This window comes from Rhinoderma darwinii, chromosome 9 (genome assembly GCF_050947455.1).
Source record: "Rhinoderma darwinii isolate aRhiDar2 chromosome 9, aRhiDar2.hap1, whole genome shotgun sequence".
NCBI classification, from domain to species: Eukaryota; Metazoa; Chordata; class Amphibia; order Anura; family Rhinodermatidae; genus Rhinoderma; species Rhinoderma darwinii.
In genome coordinates this window covers 76,986,992-77,005,067 of record NC_134695.1, presented here as the reverse complement: position 1 = coordinate 77,005,067, position 18,076 = coordinate 76,986,992, and the positions used below count along the sequence as shown (strand labels likewise).

Here is an 18,076-nt window from a genome sequence, read left to right as displayed (position 1 = left end):
GCAGTGACATCACCTCTCTCCAGACATAAGATATATTATACAGCAGTGACATCACCTCTCTCCAGATATCAGTTATATTATACAGCAGTGACATCACCGCTCTCCAGATATCAGTTATATTATACAGCAGTGACATCACCTCTCTCCAGATATCAGTTATATTATACAGCAGTGACATCACCGCTCTCCAGATATCAGTTATATTATACAGCAGTGACATCACCGGTCTCCAGATATCAGTTATATTATACAGCAGTGACATCACCGGTCTCCAGATATAAGTTATATTATACAGCAGTGACATCACCGCTCTCCAGATATCAGTTATATTATACAGCAGTGACATCACCGCTCTCCAGATATCAGTTATATTATACAGCAGTGACATCACCGCTCTCCAGATATCAGTTATATTATACAGCAGTGACATCACCGCTCTCCAGATATCAGTTATATTATACAGCAGTGACATCACCGCTCTCCAGATATAAGATATATTATACAGTAGTGACATCACCGCCCTCCAGATATCAGTTATATTATACAGCAGTGACATCACCGCTCTCCAGATATCAGTTATATTATACAGCAGTGACATCGCCGCTCTCCAGATATAAGATATATTATACAGTAGTGACATCACTGCCCTCCAGATATAAGATATATTATACAGCAGTGACATCACCTCTCTCCAAATATAAGTTATATTATACAGCAGTCACATCACCGCTCTCCAGATATTAGTTATATTATACAGCAGTGACATCACCGCTCCCCAGATATCAGTTATATTATACAGCAGTGACATCACCGCTCTCCAGATATCAGTTATATTATACAACAGTGACATCACCACTCTCCAGATATCAGTTATATTATACAGCAGTGACATCACCGCTCCCCAGATATATTATATTATACAGCAGTGACATCACCGCTCTCCAGATATCAGTTATATTATACAGCAGTGACATCACCGCTCTCCAGATATCAGATATATTATACAGCAGTGACATCACCGCTCTCCAGATATCAGTAATATTATACAGCAGTGACATCACCGCTCTCCAGATATCAGTTATATTATACAGCAGTGACATCACCGCTCTCCAGATATCAGATACATTATACATCAGTGACATCACCGCTCTCCAGATATATGTTATATTATACAGCAGTGACATCACCGCTCTCCAGATATCAGTTATATTATACAGCAGTGACATCACCTCTCTCCAGATATAAGATATATTATACAGCAGTGACATCACCGCTCTCCAGATATAAGTTATATTATACAGCAGTGACATCACCGCTCTCCAGATATATTATATTATACAGCAGTGACATCACCGCTCTCCAGATATCAGTTATATTATACAGCAGTGACATCACCACTCTCCAGATATCAGTTATATTATACAGCAGTGACATCACCGCTCTCCAGATATATTATATTATACAGCAGTGACATCACCGCTCTCCAGATATCAGTTATATTATACAGCAGTGACATCACCACTCTCCAGATATCAGTTATATTATACAGCAGTGACATCACCGCTCTCCAGATATATTATATTATACAGCAGTGACATCACCGCTCTCCAGATATCAGTTATATTATACAGCAGTGACATCACCACTCTCCAGATATCAGTTATATTATACAGCAGTGACATCACCGCTCTCCAGATATATTATATTATACAGCAGTGACATCACCGCTCTCCAGATATCAGTTATATTATACAGCAGTGACATCACCGCTCTCCAGATATCAGTTATATTATATAGCAGTGACATCACCACACTCCAGATATCAGTTATATTATACAGCAGTGACATCACCGCTCTCCAGATATATTATATTAAACAGCAGTGACATCACCGCTCTCCAGATATCAGTTATATTATACAGCAGTGACATCACCACTCTCCAGATATCAGTTATATTATACAGCAGTGACATCACCGCTCTCCAGATATATTATATTATACAGCAGTGACATCACCGCTCTCCAGATATCAGTTATATTATACAGCAGTGACATCACCGCTCTCCAGATATCAGTTATATTATACAGCAGTGACATCACCACTCTCCAGATATCAGTTATATTATACAGCAGTGACATCACCACTCTCCAGATATCAGTTATATTATACAGCAGTGACATCACCGCTCTCCAGATATGTTATATTATACAGCAGTGACATCACCACTCTCCAGATATCAGTTATATTATACAGCAGTGACATCACCGCTCTCCAGATATCAGTTATATTATACAGCAGTGACATCACCGCTCTCCAGATATATTATATTATGCAGCAGTGACATCACCGCTCTCCAGATATCAGTTATATTATACAGCAGTGACATCACCACTCTCCAGATATCAGTTATATTATACAGCAGTGACATCACCGCTCTCCAGATATATTATATTATACAGCAGTGACATCACCGCTCTCCAGATATCAGTTATATTATACAGCAGTGACATCACCACTCTCCAGATATCAGTTATATTATACAGCAGTGACATCACCGCTCTCCAGATATATTATATTATACAGCAGTGACATCACCGCTCTCCAGATATCAGTTATATTATACAGCAGTGACATCACCGCTCTCCAGATATCAGTTATATTATACAGCAGTGACATCACCACTCTCCAGATATCAGTTATATTATACAGCAGTGACATCACCGCTCTCCAGATATATTATATTATGCAGCAGTGACATCACCGCTCTCCAGATATCAGTTATATTATACAGCAGTGACATCACCACTCTCCAGATATCAGTTATATTATACAGCAGTGACATCACCGCTCTCCAGATATATTATATTATACAGCAGTGACATCACCGCTCTCCAGATATCAGTTATATTATACAGCAGTGTCATCAGCGCCCTCCAGATATCAGTTATATTATACAGCAGTGACATCACCGCTCTCCAGATATCAGTTATATTATACAGCAGTGACATCACCACTCTCCAGATATCAGTTATATTATACAGCAGTGACATCACCGCTCTCCAGATATCAGTTATATTATACAGCAGTGACATCACCGCTCTCCAGATATCAGTTATATTATACAGCAGTGACATCACCGCTCTCCAGATATCAGTTATATTATACAGCAGTGACATCACCGCTCTCCAGATATCAGTTATATTATACAGCAGTGACATCATCACTCTCCAGATATATGTTATATTATACAGCAGTGACATCATCGCTCTCCAGATATCAGTTATATTATACACCAGTGACATCACCGCTCTCCAGATATATTATATTATATAGCAGTGACATCACCGCCCACCAGATATAAGATATATTATACAGCAGTGACATCACCGCCCACCAGATATAAGATATATTATACAGCAATGACATCACCGCCCTCCAGATATCAGTTATATTATACAGCAGTGACATCACCGCTCTCCAGATATCAGTTATATTATACAGCAGTGACATCACTGCTCTCCAGATATCAGTTATATTATACAGCAGTGACATCACCGCTCTCCAGATATCAGATACATTATACAGCAGTGACATCACCGCTCTCCAGATATATTATATTATATAGCAGTGACATCACCGCCCTCCAGATATGTTATATTATACAGCAGTGACATAACCGCTCTCCAGATATCAGTTATATTATACAGCAGTGACATCACCGCTCTCCAGATATCAGTTATATTATACAGCAGTGACATCACCGCTCTCCAGATATCAGTTTTATTATACAGCAGTGACATCACCGCTCTCCAGATATCAGTTATATTATACAGCAGTGACATCACCGCTCTCCAGATGTCAGTTATATTATATAGCAGTGACATCACCGCTCTCCAGATATATTATATTATACAGCAGTGACATCACCGCTCTCCAGATATAAGATATATTATACAGCAGTGACATCACCGCTCTCCAGATATCAGTTATATTATACAGCAGTGACATCACCGCTCTCCAGATATCAGTTATATTATACAGCAGTGACATCACCGCTCTCCAGATATCAGTTATATTATACAACAGTGACATCACCGCTCTCCAGATATAAGATATATTATACAGCAGTGACATCACCGCTCTCCAGATATCAGTTATATTATACAGCAGTGACATCACCGCTCTCCAGATATCAGTTATATTATACAGCAGTGACATCACCACTCTCCAGATATCAGTTATATTACACAGCAGTGACATCACCGCTCTCCAGATATATTATATTATACAGCAGTGACATCACCGGTCTCCAGATATCAGTTATATTACACAGCAGTGACATCACCGGTCTGCAGATATCAGATATATTATACAGCAGTGACATCACCGCTCTCCAGATATCCGTTATATTATACAGCAGTGACATCACCGCTCTCCAGATATCAGTTATATTATACAGCAGTGACATCACCGCTCTCCAGATATCAGTTATATTATATAGCAGTGACATCACCGCTCTCCAGATATATTATATTATACAGCAGTGACATCACCGCTCTCCAGATATCAGTTATATTATACAGCAGTGACATCACCGCTCTCCAGATATCAGTTATATTATACAGCAGTGACATCACCACTCTCCAGATATAAGATATATTATACAGCAGTGACATCACCGCCCTCCAGATATCAGTTATATTATACAGCAGTGACATCACCGCTCTCCAGATATATTATATTATACAGCAGTGACATAACCGCTCTCCAGATATCAGTTATATTATACAGCAGTGACATCACCGCTCTCCAGATATCAGTTATATTATACAGCAGTGACATCACCGCTCTCCAGATATCAGTTATATTACACAGCAGTGACATCACCGCTCTCCAGATATCAGTTATATTATACAGCAGTGACATCACCGCTCTCCAGATATCAGTTATATTACACAGCAGTGACATCACCGCTCTCCAGATATCAGTTATATTATACAGCAGTGACATCACCGCTCTCCAGATATCAGTTATATTACACAGCAGTGACATCACCGCTCTCCAGATATCATTTCTATATAGAGTTGTATTAGTCATGTTTCTCTACCGTTCACGTGTTAGAAACTTTTTTCTGAGGTGATTCCGTGGTTTCTGGGTCGTCCACCGGTTATTAATCTGTTTGCTGGAAATAAACCTGCTAGAACATCGTCTGCACATTTGCGCGTTGCAGCGAAGACCTTCATCTGAAAATGTATTAATTTATTAAGTGTAATTTTACTAATGAGTTTCCAGGCATTAAATAAAACATTTTAACAAGTTACATAGAAGCCGCTTTAAAGTTTAACGTGTTTCTCTTATTTTGCGTCTCGCTGTTATTAATGCATTGACTGTGAAATAAAGCTCCGTTGTAATCAATAAAATAAGACGAGATCCGCTTTTATACCGTCCCCTGACAATAAGTATAAGCTGGAAACGCATTGATGTGGAAGGGGATTCATGCAGGAAAATGATATAAATTATTGAACGGAGGGTTTGATTTTTTTTCAAACCAACAATTTATGATTAATTGAAGACGTGAGTCTAAAAAAATACAGAAATTAGATGCCATTTGCTGCTTTGAAAGTCTTTGATAGTTCCCTGCACCTAATGTTCTATTAAATGCTGGTAAAATAAAAGATCAGCGGAGAGGCCTGGAGCAGAGCGAGAAAGTAGAGAAAGTTAGAAGAGGTCGTAGGACGTGTCACCGACAAATCAATGTATCACCATAATGCTGTATACTGACGGGGGCGGGGCTGTGACAACCTCTCACACATGGTATACAGGCTGGTTGTCAGTAGTAATAGATGAATAGCTGTTACTGTATATAAAATGTGTGGATCTCATGTCTGATCACAATGTAATTATATTATATATCAGTGATGTCAGTAACAGGGGGCGGAGCTGTGACAACCTCTCACACATGATATACAGGCTGGTTGTCAGTAGTAATAGATGAATAGCTGTTACTGTATATAAGATGTGTGGATCTCATGTCTGATCACAGTGTAATTATATTATATATCAGTGATGTCAGTAACAGGGGGCGGAGCTGTGACAACCTCTCACACATGATATACAGGCTGGTTGTCAGTAGTAATAGATGAATAGCTGTTACTGTATATAAGATGTGTGGATCTCATGTCTGATCACATGTAATTATATTATATATCAGTGATGTCAGTAACAGGGGGCGGGGCTGTGACAACCTCTCACACATGATATACAGGCTGGTTGTCAGTAGTAATAGATGAATAGCTGTTACTGTATATAAGATGTGTGGATCTCACGTCTGATCACATGTAATTATATTATATATCAGTGATGTCAGTAATAGGGGGCGGGGCTGTGACAACCTCTCACACATGATACACAGGCTGGTTGTCAGTAGTAATAGATGAATAGCTGTCACTGTATATAAGATGTGTGGATCTCATGTCTGATCACAATGTAATTATATTATATATCAGTGATGTCAGTAACGGGGGGCGGGGCTGTGACAACCTCTCACACATGATATACAGGCTGGTTGTCAGTAGTAATAGATGAATAGCTGTTACTGTATATAAGATGTGTGGATCTCATATCTGATCACAGTGTAATTCTATTATATATCAGTGATGTCAGTAACAGGGGGCGGGGCTGTGACAACCTCTCACACATGATATACAGGCTGGTTGTCAGTAGTAATAGATGAATAGCTGTGACTGTATATAAGATGTGTGGATCTCATGTCTGATCACATGTAATTATATTATATATCAGTGATGTCAGTAACAGGGGGCGGAGCTGTGACAACCTCTCACACATGATATACAGGCTGGTTGTCAGTAGTAATAGATGAATAGCTGTTACTGTATATAAGATGTGTGGATCTCATGTCTGATCACAGTGTAATTCTATTATATATCAGTGATGTCAGTAACAGGGGGCGGAGCTGTGACAACCTCTCACACATGATATACAGGCTGGTTGTCAGTAGTAATAGATGAATAGCTGTGACTGTATATAAGATGTGTGGATCTCATGTCTGATCACAATGTAATTATATTATATATCAGTGATGTCAGTAACAGGGGGCGGGGCTGTGACAACCTCTCACACATGATATACAGGCAGGTTGTCAGTAGTAATAGATGAATAGCTGTTACTGTATATAAGATGTGTGGATCTCATGTCTGATCACAGTGTAATTATATTATATATCAGTGATGTCAGTAACAGGGGGCGGGGCTGTGACAACCTCTCACACATGATATACAGGCTAGTTGTCAGTAGTAATAGATGAATAGCTGTTACTGTATATAAGATGTGTGGATCTCATGCCTGATCACAATGTAATTATATTATATATCAGTGATGTCAGTAACAGGGGGCGGGGCTGTGACAACCTCTCACACATGATATACAGGCTGGTGGTCAGTAGTAATAGATGAATAGCTGTTACTGTATATAAGATGTGTGGATCTCATGTCTGATCACAGTGTAATAATATTATATATCAGTGATGTCAGTAACAGGGGGCGGAGCTGTGACAACCTCTCACACATGATATACAGGCTAGTTGTCAGTAGTAATAGATGAATAGCTGTGACTGTATATAAGATGTGTGGATCTCATGTCTGATCACATGTAATTATATTATATATCAGTGATGTCAGTAACAGGGGGCGGAGCTGTGACAACCTCTCACACATGATATACAGGCTGGTTGTCAGTAGTAATAGATGAATAGCTGTTACTGTATATAAGATGTGTGGATCTCATGTCTGATCACAGTGTAATTATATTATATATCAGTGATGTCAGTAACAGGGGGCAGGGCTGTGACAACCTCTCACACATGATATACAGGCTGGTTGTCATCAGTTATAGATGAATAGCTGTTACTGTATATAAGATGTGTGGATCTCATGTCTGATCACAGTGTAATAATATTATATATCAGTGATGTCAGTAACAGGGGGCGGGACTGTGACAACCTCTCACACATGATATACAGGCTGGTTGTCAGTAGTAATAGATGAATAGCTGTTACTGTATATAAGATGTGTGGATCTCATGTCTGATCACAGTGTAATTATATTATATATCAGTGATGTCAGTAACAGGGGGCAGGGCTGTGACAACCTCTCACACATGATATACAGGCTGGTTGTCATCAGTTATAGATGAATAGCTGTTACTGTATATAAGATGTGTGGATCTCATGTCTGATCACAGTGTAATAATATTATATATCAGTGATGTCAGTAACAGGGGGCGGGACTGTGACAACCTCTCACACATGATATACAGGCTGGTTGTCAGTAGTAATAGATGAATAGCTGTTACTGTATATAAGATGTGTGGATCTCATGTCTGATCACAGTGTAATTATATTATATATCAGTGATGTCAGTAACAGGGGGCGGGGCTGTGACAACCTCTCACTTTATGGTATCTATGTGTTGCTATAGTTTATGGTGTTTGACTCTAACTTTTCCTTATATTGTTACTTCACAGAAGGATGTCGTCCAAACCCGCCACCTCTCCATTCACCTGTAAAGCTGATGGAGAGGATGAGTTAACCGGAGGAGACCTTTCTTCCCGGGAAAAAGAGGACATGGATGAGCAGCACCTGGGCGGGCACCTGCCCCTCCACACCTACCTACACAATAAACCTCACCCCGAGGAGTTGGCGTCACTTGTCACCAACATGCAGGCTGATGCTGACTGGGACATGATCTCCTCCCAGCAAAGAATGGTGAGTAGCGATGTCCGGTTCTCCCTCCAGCGCACGCAGCGGTCGTTCTTTGTCGCGTGTCCTACCTGAGAATGACGACAATTCCTGTGAATTATCACTCCGCTTTATCATACCCAGAATTACACATACAATTGCATCTGTCAGTCAATCCACATTGCGAGCCCCAGACATTCTCTGTCTATTACTGTTCTGCCTAAGTGTCAGTCTTTACTGTTGTCCTAATATTCTATTCGTGGATCAGGAAGAGGAGAATATGGAATTGTGGAAGGACACAAGTGAATAGAAATAATTCTTATTACCAGTAAGCACGGCTTACTTCTCTATTATAAACCCCTTCCCAATTCTGCACCTTGCACTGTTCCTGAGAGTAATTGAGGGGCAGCCATGAAGATGTAAGAGACGACCCCCCCGGGACCTGTGTGAGGAGGTGGGATCAGAGCGGCGTTTTGTAGCTGCACTTGCAGTAAGTCTGTCCCGGGAGATGACAATGTTATGTGTTTGGCCCCATCTAAAATTCTGTAATATTATTAATCTTCATGTATCAGTAATAATCGCACACACACACACACACACACACACACACACAATGTATCAGTAATAATCGCACACAAATACAATGTATCAGTAATAATCACACACAAATACAATGTATCTGTAATAATCACACACAAATACAATGTATCAGTAATAATCACACAAATACAATGTATCAGTAATAATCACACAAATACAATGTATCAGTAATAATCACACACAATGTATCAGTAATAATCACACACACACACACACACACACACACACACACACACACACACACACACACACACACACACACATACAATGTATCAGTAATAATCACACAAATACAATGTATCAGTAATAATCACACACAATGTATCAGTAATAATCACACACAATGTATCAGTAATAATCACACACAAATACAATGTATCAGTAATAATCACACACAATGTATCAGTAATAATCACACACAATGTATCAGTAATAATCACACACAAATACAATGTATCAGTAATAATCACACACAATGTATCAGTAATAATCACACACAATGTATCAGTAATAATCACACACAGATACAATGTTATTATCCAGGATGTATCTGTTGTGTGTTTCTTTTTGTGATTGCGGCCCGAGGATGAGGCCGGAGTCTTCTCCAGTGTCCCTACATTTTGTGATTACTGGTGTCAGGGATTGTCACGTAGAGCGTCGCGGTCACACGGTCAGTGCTGTCCCGATTGTGATGCAGAGGGCGGTAGTGCCGCTTGTTTCACCTGACAACTTGGGACAATGTGTATCACAATAGCTCCATCTTGTTAAGCATTCACACTCTGGAAAGTGAGGTCATACGATGAGTTCATCTTCGCCGGAGCTTTAATATTAATCATCGTCTCTCAGACCGCGGTGATTGATGACAAGATGGAGTCCTGATTTATTGAAGGCACGCGCTGCCTCCTCCTGCCCGTCATTCAATCACGCCGCCGCTCACGGGGGACAGAATGTTAAATACTCAGGTCTCGGCTTCACATCATGTTTGACATAACACAAAAGCTGATCTCCTCATCACACCCAGATCAGCCGCTACATGACAGCACGGAGGAAAACGCAACGCAGGCGGTCCGTCACTTATCAGTGTCAGCAATATTATCCATTACTCATTACACTGTGTCACCTCCAAGATGACAAACTCACCACAATCCTAACTAGATAGATAAATATGAGGAAGAGGAGAGTGCCCACAGTGACTGCCAGGAGGAAGAGACTGCACACTAACTGCACAGGAGGAAGAGACTACACACAGTGACTGCACAGGAGGAAGAGACTGCACACAGTGACTGCACAGGAGGAAGAGACTGCCCACAGTGACTGCCAGGAGGAAGAGACTGCACACTAACTGCACAGGAGGAAGAGACTACACACAGTGACTGCACAGGAGGAAGAGACTGCACACAGTGACTGCACAGGAGGAAGAGACTGCCCACAGTGACTGCCAGGAGGAAGAGACTGCACACTAACTGCACAGGAGGAAGAGACTACACACAGTGACTGCACAGGAGGAAGAGACTGCACACAGCGACTGCACAGGAGGAGGATACTGCACATAGCGACTGCCCAGGAGGAAGAGACTGCACACAGTGACTGCCCAGGAGGAAGAAACTGCACACAGCGACTGCCCAGGAGGAAGAGACTGCACACAGTGACTGCCCAGAAGGAAGAGACTGCACACTAACTGCACAGGAGGAAGAGACTACACACAGTGACTGCACAGGAGGAAGAGACTGCACACAGTGACTGCCCAGGAGGAAGAGACTGCACACAGTGACTGCCCAGGAGGAAGAGACTGCACATAGTGACTGCCCAGGAGGAAGAGACTGCACACAGTGACTGCACAGGAGGAGGAGACTGCACACAGTGACTGCCCAGGAGGAGGAGACTGCACATAGCGACTGCCCAGGAGGAAGAGACTGCACATAGTGACTGCCCAGGAGGAAGAGACTGCACACAGTGACTGCACAGGAGGAAGAGACTGCACACTGACTGCATAGGAGGAAGAGACTACACACTGACTGCACAGGAGGAAGAGACTACACACTGACTGCACAGGAGGAAGAGACTGCACACAGTGACTGCACAGGAGGAAGAGACTACACACTGACTGCACAGGAGGAAGAGACTGCACACAGTGACTGCCCAGGAGGAAGAGACTGCACACTAACTGCACAGGAGGAAGAGACTACACACAGTGACTGCACAGGAGGAGGAGACTGCACACAGTGACTGCCCAGGAGGAGGAGACTGCACATAGCGACTGCCCAGGAGGAAGAGACTGCACATAGTGACTGCACAGGAGGAAGAGACTGCACACAGCGACTGCCCAGGAGGTAGAGACTACACACAGTGACTGCCCAGGAGGAAGAGACTGCACACAGTGACTGCCCAGGAGGAAGAGACTGCACATAGTGACTGCCCAGGAGGAAGAGACTGCGCACAGTGACTGCACAGGAGGAGGAGACTGCACACAGTGACTGCCCAGGAGGAGGAGACTGCACATAGCGACTGCCCAGGAGGAAGAGACTGCACATAGTGACTGCACAGGAGGAAGAGACTGCACACAGCGACTGCCCAGGAGGAAGAGACTGCACATAGTGACTGCCCAGGAGGAAGAGACTGCACACAGTGACTGCACAGGAGGAGACAGGAGCCAGTGACCGTGCAGGAGGAGGCAGGAGCCAGTGACCACGAAAGAGGAGGCAGGAGCCAGTGACCGCTCAGGAGGAGGCAGGAGCCAGTGACTGTGCAGGAGGAGGCAGGAGCCAGTGACCACTCAGGAAGAGGCAGTAGCCAGTGACCGTGCAGGAGGAGTCAGGAGCCAGTGACCGCTCAGGAGGAGGCAGGAGCCAGTGACCGCTCAGGAAGAGGCAGTAGCCAGTGACCGTGCAGGAGGAGTCAGGAGCCAGTGACCGCTCAGGAGGAGGCAGGAGCCAGTGACCGCTCAGGAAGAGGCAGTAGCCAGTGACCGTGCAGGAGGAGTCAGGAGCCAGTGACCACGAAGGAGGAGGCAGGAGCCAGTGACCGCTCAGGAGGAGGCAGGAGCCAGTGACCGCTCAGGAAGAGGCAGTAGCCAGTGACCGTGCAGGAGGAGGCAGGAGCCAGTGACTGTGCAGGAGGAGGCAGGAGCCAGTGACCACGAAGGAGGAGGCAGGAGCCAGTAACTGCGCAGGAGGAAGCAGGAGCCAGTGACCGTGCAGGAGGAGGCAGGAGCCAGTGACTGTGCAGGAGGAGGCAGGAGCCAGTGACCGTGCAGGAGGAGGCAGGAGCCAGTGACCGTGCAGGAGGAGGCAGGAGCCAGTGACCACGAAGGAGGAGGCAGGAGCCAGTGACCACGAAGGAGGAGGCAGGAGCCAGTGACCGTGCAGGAGGAGGCAGGAGCCAGTGACCGTGCAGGAGGAGGCAGGAGCCAGTGACCGTGCAGGAGGAGGCAGGAGCCAGTGACCGCGCAGGAGGAGGCAGGAGCCAGTGACCACGAAGGAGGAGGCAGGAGCCAGTGACTGTGCAGGAGGAGGCAGGAGCCAGTGACCACTCAGGAAGAGGCAGTAGCCAGTGACCGTGCAGGAGGAGTCAGGAGCCAGTGACCGCTCAGGAGGAGGCAGGAGCCAGTGACCGCTCAGGAAGAGGCAGTAGCCAGTGACCGTGCAGGAGGAGTCAGGAGCCAGTGACCGCTCAGGAGGAGGCAGGAGCCAGTGACCGCTCAGGAGGAGGCAGGAGCCAGTGACTGTGCAGGAGGAGGCAGGAGCCAGTGACCACTCAGGAAGAGGCAGTAGCCAGTGACCGTGCAGGAGGAGTCAGGAGCCAGTGACCGCTCAGGAGGAGGCAGGAGCCAGTGACCGCTCAGGAAGAGGCAGTAGCCAGTGACCGTGCAGGAGGAGTCAGGAGCCAGTGACCGCTCAGGAGGAGGCAGGAGCCAGTGACCGCTCAGGAAGAGGCAGTAGCCAGTGACCGTGCAGGAGGAGGCAGGAGCCAGTGACCGTGCAGGTGGAGGCAGGAGCCAGTGACCACGAAGGAGGAGGCAGGAGCCAGTGACTGCGCAGGAGGAGGCAGGAGCCAGTGACTTGTCAGGAGGAGGCAGGAGCCAGTGACCGTGCAGGAGGAGGCAGGAGCCAGTGACCGTGCAGGAGGAGGCAGGAGCCAGTGACCGTGCAGGAGGAGGCAGGAGCCAGTGACCGTGCAGGAGGAGGCAGGAGCCAGTGACCGCGCAGGAGGAGGCAGGAGCCAGTGACCACGAAGGAGGAGGCAGGAGCCAGTGACCACGAAGGAGGAGGCAGGAGCCAGTGACTGCGCAGGAGGAGGCAGGAGCCAGTGACTGCGCAGGAGGAGGCAGGAGCCAGTGACCGCTCAGGAAGAGGCAGTAGCCAGTGACCGTGCAGGAGGAGGCAGGAGCCAGTGACCGTGCAGGTGGAGGCAGGAGCCAGTGACCACGAAGGAGGAGGCAGGAGCCAGTGACTGCGCAGGAGGAGGCAGGAGCCAGTGACTTGTCAGGAGGAGGCAGGAGCCAGTGACCGTGCAGGAGGAGGCAGGAGCCAGTGACTGCGCAGGAGGAGGCAGGAGCCATTTAGCCACTTTTGGTTTTGTGAGGCATTTGTGTGGCTGGAACTAGAGAAGCGGCGTGTTATAATGGCTGAGTGCACCTTATATATATTGTTTGGGATCCGGTCACAGAAGTTGCAACAGTTGTGTAGCTGCGATTTATCCATCTCCTCCTGTGCTGTCATGTTACCTAGACGGTCTCTGCGCAGTGTATGCCACTCGCTATAACAATACCGGATAACGCTGATTACTGGATCCATATTTTGCCATGCAGCATTTATGTGAATAGAGAGTAATGAGGACGAGTCATCCACAAGAGCGCGGATTCATCATTTCTGCATTAGAGACCATTACCAGAATAACGCGTGCTTCATCTGATATTAGCGCGTTCTCCGATTCACGGACTTAGGAGTCTCGTCCATTGATGGAAATGAATAATCCTAGAGGGCCGGTGTAATGAGTCGCCATACGTGGACATGTGAGTGGATCTGCGCCATTCACTTTTTTTTTTTTTCTTATGATGCATGGAAGATTTTTTTTACAGTACAAACGACGGTGGCGTCGCTGATGACGCTAATGTTGTGTTTCATATATAAATTTATCTTATGATGGTAAAATCGTTCTACGGATCTTTATAGTAGATTTTAATTAAGTTGAGTTCTGCAACTTTCTAATAGACTTTGTTTCAACTCATCACTTCCAAGATCTCTACTTTCTGACAATAAATATGGCCATTTTTCAACAAAGGTTGAAATCCTTTTTCTAACTTCATATTTCTCACAGCTGATTGTTTGTCACAATTGTATCCAGTCTAGAGAATCCTCTGTGAAGTAAACAGCCTGGACTGATACATTGTTACAAACTATCAGGACAGGAGAGAGCTCTGTGCTGCTGTGTCAGATCAGCCCAGGTAGGCAGACAGTAGATTGAGTTCTGCCGGTAGATCTTTGACAGATCCTGAGTAGATCACTGATGCTTTAGTTCAGTCCAGAAGTTTTGCAGTAAATCAGCAGTAATCGTGATCACCAGAGTCCTCGGGAAGCCTCGGTTCTCGGTAGTTATTATACTGACTACATGTTCTTCCCTCCTCTTCTTCTCAAATTAATTTGTTTTTCAGTGAAAATTTGCTGCTTTTGCTCCATTTTTCTTTGGGGAAAACATTTGAAGTCTTACAATGGGATTGGAACATGAGTTTGTGAAAAATCCAAATCATTAAGTGACAACAGCCCCGTGTATAGGTACAGCATGTGACCTGAAAAGGATGTAAAGAGACATTTATATCACAAGGGATCGTAAAGGATTATCTGTCACCTGTATTTTTTCGCTTATTAAAACCAGATAGTGAAACATAATCTTTTTTTATAATCTGTTGTTGTTTTCTAATTGTAGATTTTTATAAACTCTATTTTTTGTACATGATTATGGGGCAGCCATCTTGACTGAGCTGCTGTTTACTGTATTTAGAGATATGCTTTACAGCAGCCACATGGACCATGGGAAATAATAGTCTTGAGCTGACCCATTCAGTACTAGAGGTGAGTTTTGTTGGCATGCTCTGCAACCTGTGCAGAGAGGGGGAGAAGAAGAGTTGTGTCCAGCACCTATTCTCTATGGTGGATCCTGTGTTTTTATATAAATAGGTGTTACCTGTCAGTGTAATCCTGCCTGTAATGATAATGACTGCAGAGAAGTGATCTTTACAGAACAGGAAGGGTTAGTCTACTACGAATGGTGGATCCTGTGTTACCAATATATAGGTGTTACCTGTCAGTGAAAGCTTGCCTGTGATGATATTGACTGCCTAGAAGTTATCACTACAGAACAGGAAGGGTCAGTCTAGTATGAATGGTGAATCCTGTGTTATCTATATATAGGTGTTGCTTGTCAGTGTAATCCAGCGATATTGACTGCCTAGAAGTTATTACTACAGAACAAGAAGGGTCAGTCTATTATGAATGGTGGCTCCTTTCTTACCTATATATAGGTGTTACCTCTTAGGGTAATCCTGCCTGAGATGATGCTGAGAAGTGATCTCTACAGAACAGTAAGGGTCAGTCTATTATGAATGGTGAATCCTGTGTTATCTATATACAGGTATTACCTGTCAGTGTAATCCTGCCTGTGATGATAATGACAGCTGAGAAGTGATCTCCACAGAACAGAAATGATCAGTCTATTATGAATGGTGTATCCTGTATTATCTATATATAGGTGTTACCTGTCAGTGTAATCCTGCCTGTGATGATAATGAGATGATGCCGAGAAGTGATCTCTACAGAACAGGAAGGATCAGTCTATTATGAATGGTGTATCCTGTGTTATCTATATATAGGTGTTGCCTGTCAGTGTAATCCTGCCTGTGATGATAATGAGATGATGCTGAGAAGTGATCTCTACAGAACAGGAAGGATCAGTCTATTATGAATGGTGGATCCTGTGTTATCTATATATAGGTGTTACCTGTCAGTGTAATCCTGCCTGTGATGATGATGATGATGATGATGATAAGTAATCTTTACAGAACAGGAAGGATCAGTCTATTATGAATGGTGGATCCTGTGTTATCTATATATAGGTGTTACCTGTCAGTGTAATCCTGCCTGTGATGATGATGCTGATAAGTAATCTTTACAGAACAGGAAGGGTCAGTCTATTATGAATGGTGGATCTTGTGCTATCTACATAGATATGTTACCTGTCAGTATATTCCTGCCTGTGATGATGATGATGATGATGATGATGATGATAAGTAATCTTTACAGAACAGGAAGGGTCAGTCTATTATGAATGGTGGATCTTGTGCTATCTACATAGATATGTTACCTGTCAGTATATTCCTGCCTGTGATGATGATGATGATGATGCTGAGAAGTGATCTCTACAGAACAGGAAGGGTCAGTCTATTATGAATGGTGGATCCTGTGTTATCTATATATAGGTGTTACCTGTCCGTGTAATTCTGCCTGGGATGATAATGAGATGATGCTGAGAATTGGTCTCTTCAGAACAGGAAGGATCAGTCTATTGTGAGGCTCAGTGTCTAAAGAGAAAACTACAAAATTTCGGATAATTGTTTTTAATAAAGATAAAGACATGAAAAATAAAAATAATAAAAAATTCTTAAAGAATTAATTCTTAACATAAAAAGTTGATTTGAACAATAGGTCATTTCCTGATGACACCTTCCCTTTAAGAACCTTCTGTATTATTGCATTCTCTGCCTCACTAAAGTTTCCTACCCCTGGTCTGCACTAATACATCTAAGCAAAAACTCAGCTGTGAGAAGTATTAGGTTAGGACGGGTTTGCACCCTTTGTTTGTAAACAATGGATTCACTGACAACAAACATAGATCCTGACAATTATGAGGAATTGACAAAGGGGCACGGAGTCTGCGCCTGAAATGTTTCTAAATATGTGCCAATCTAGAGATGGTATAAGGAAAAGTATCTAGCAAAATGTGCCAAATTTATTATACAGCGTGCGCCACTACTCCATTACATCCCACCTGCAGACTGGCCACCGTGTCAGGCAATGTCAGCTCTGTGGAATTCTCTGGGGTCCACACACCAAAACCCTACCCGCCCAGCGGCCCTATCACACGCTCCGAGCGGCCGGAGACTCTGGGTGCTATCTCAGCCTGGGGAAGCAACGTCATCTAGGCTACCCCAGGGAATTTATCATGATGTAGCCTCCCCAAGCCGAGATGGTACCCAGAGCCTGGCTGCTCTGAGGGGCCGCCGGGCATGTGGGGGTTCTCTTTGGATTTTAGAGGATTCCACAGAGCTGACATTGCCTGACAGTCTGCGGCAGCGCGGCCTCTTCGGGAATCTCCATTGTAACTGTCCATATATAGAGCGTTATGTAATTAGACCAGTGACGGATGCCTATAGGCTATAATGGTGACATGGATATATGATGAGAGTTGTGGCGTATCTGTTGAACGTAAACCATTCTGGCCTATGGGTGACGGATGCCGCCAGTAAGCGTGCGTCACAGTCTACGTCGGGAGCTTTATCCTGATATATACATTAAACGTAGGCAAAAAATGATTTGTAAATCTGCCCCAATGTCTATTAGGAAGTTGCAGAACTTTCCATTACAGATGATGAATCTTCATGTCATGATAATATTCTACGCTGTTCTGTATTATTACAGGGCGAGCTATAGATATATAGGCAGATGAAGA

The 18,076-nt window shown here is 44.2% G+C and overlaps 1 protein-coding gene across 7 annotated transcripts in view; it reads left to right on the top strand.

Annotated features, from left to right (window-relative positions):
• SOX6 (SRY-box transcription factor 6) overlaps nucleotides 1-18,076 on the top strand; it is a 481,651-nt gene that overhangs the window by 215,267 nt on the left and 248,308 nt on the right. For all 7 annotated transcript variants that reach the window (XM_075838210.1, XM_075838209.1, XM_075838211.1 and 4 more), the window contains exon 4: nucleotides 8,542-8,782. In XM_075838210.1, the coding sequence (XP_075694325.1) occupies nucleotides 8,542-8,782 (241 nt within the window). The remainder of the gene's footprint in view (nucleotides 1-8,541; nucleotides 8,783-18,076) is intronic.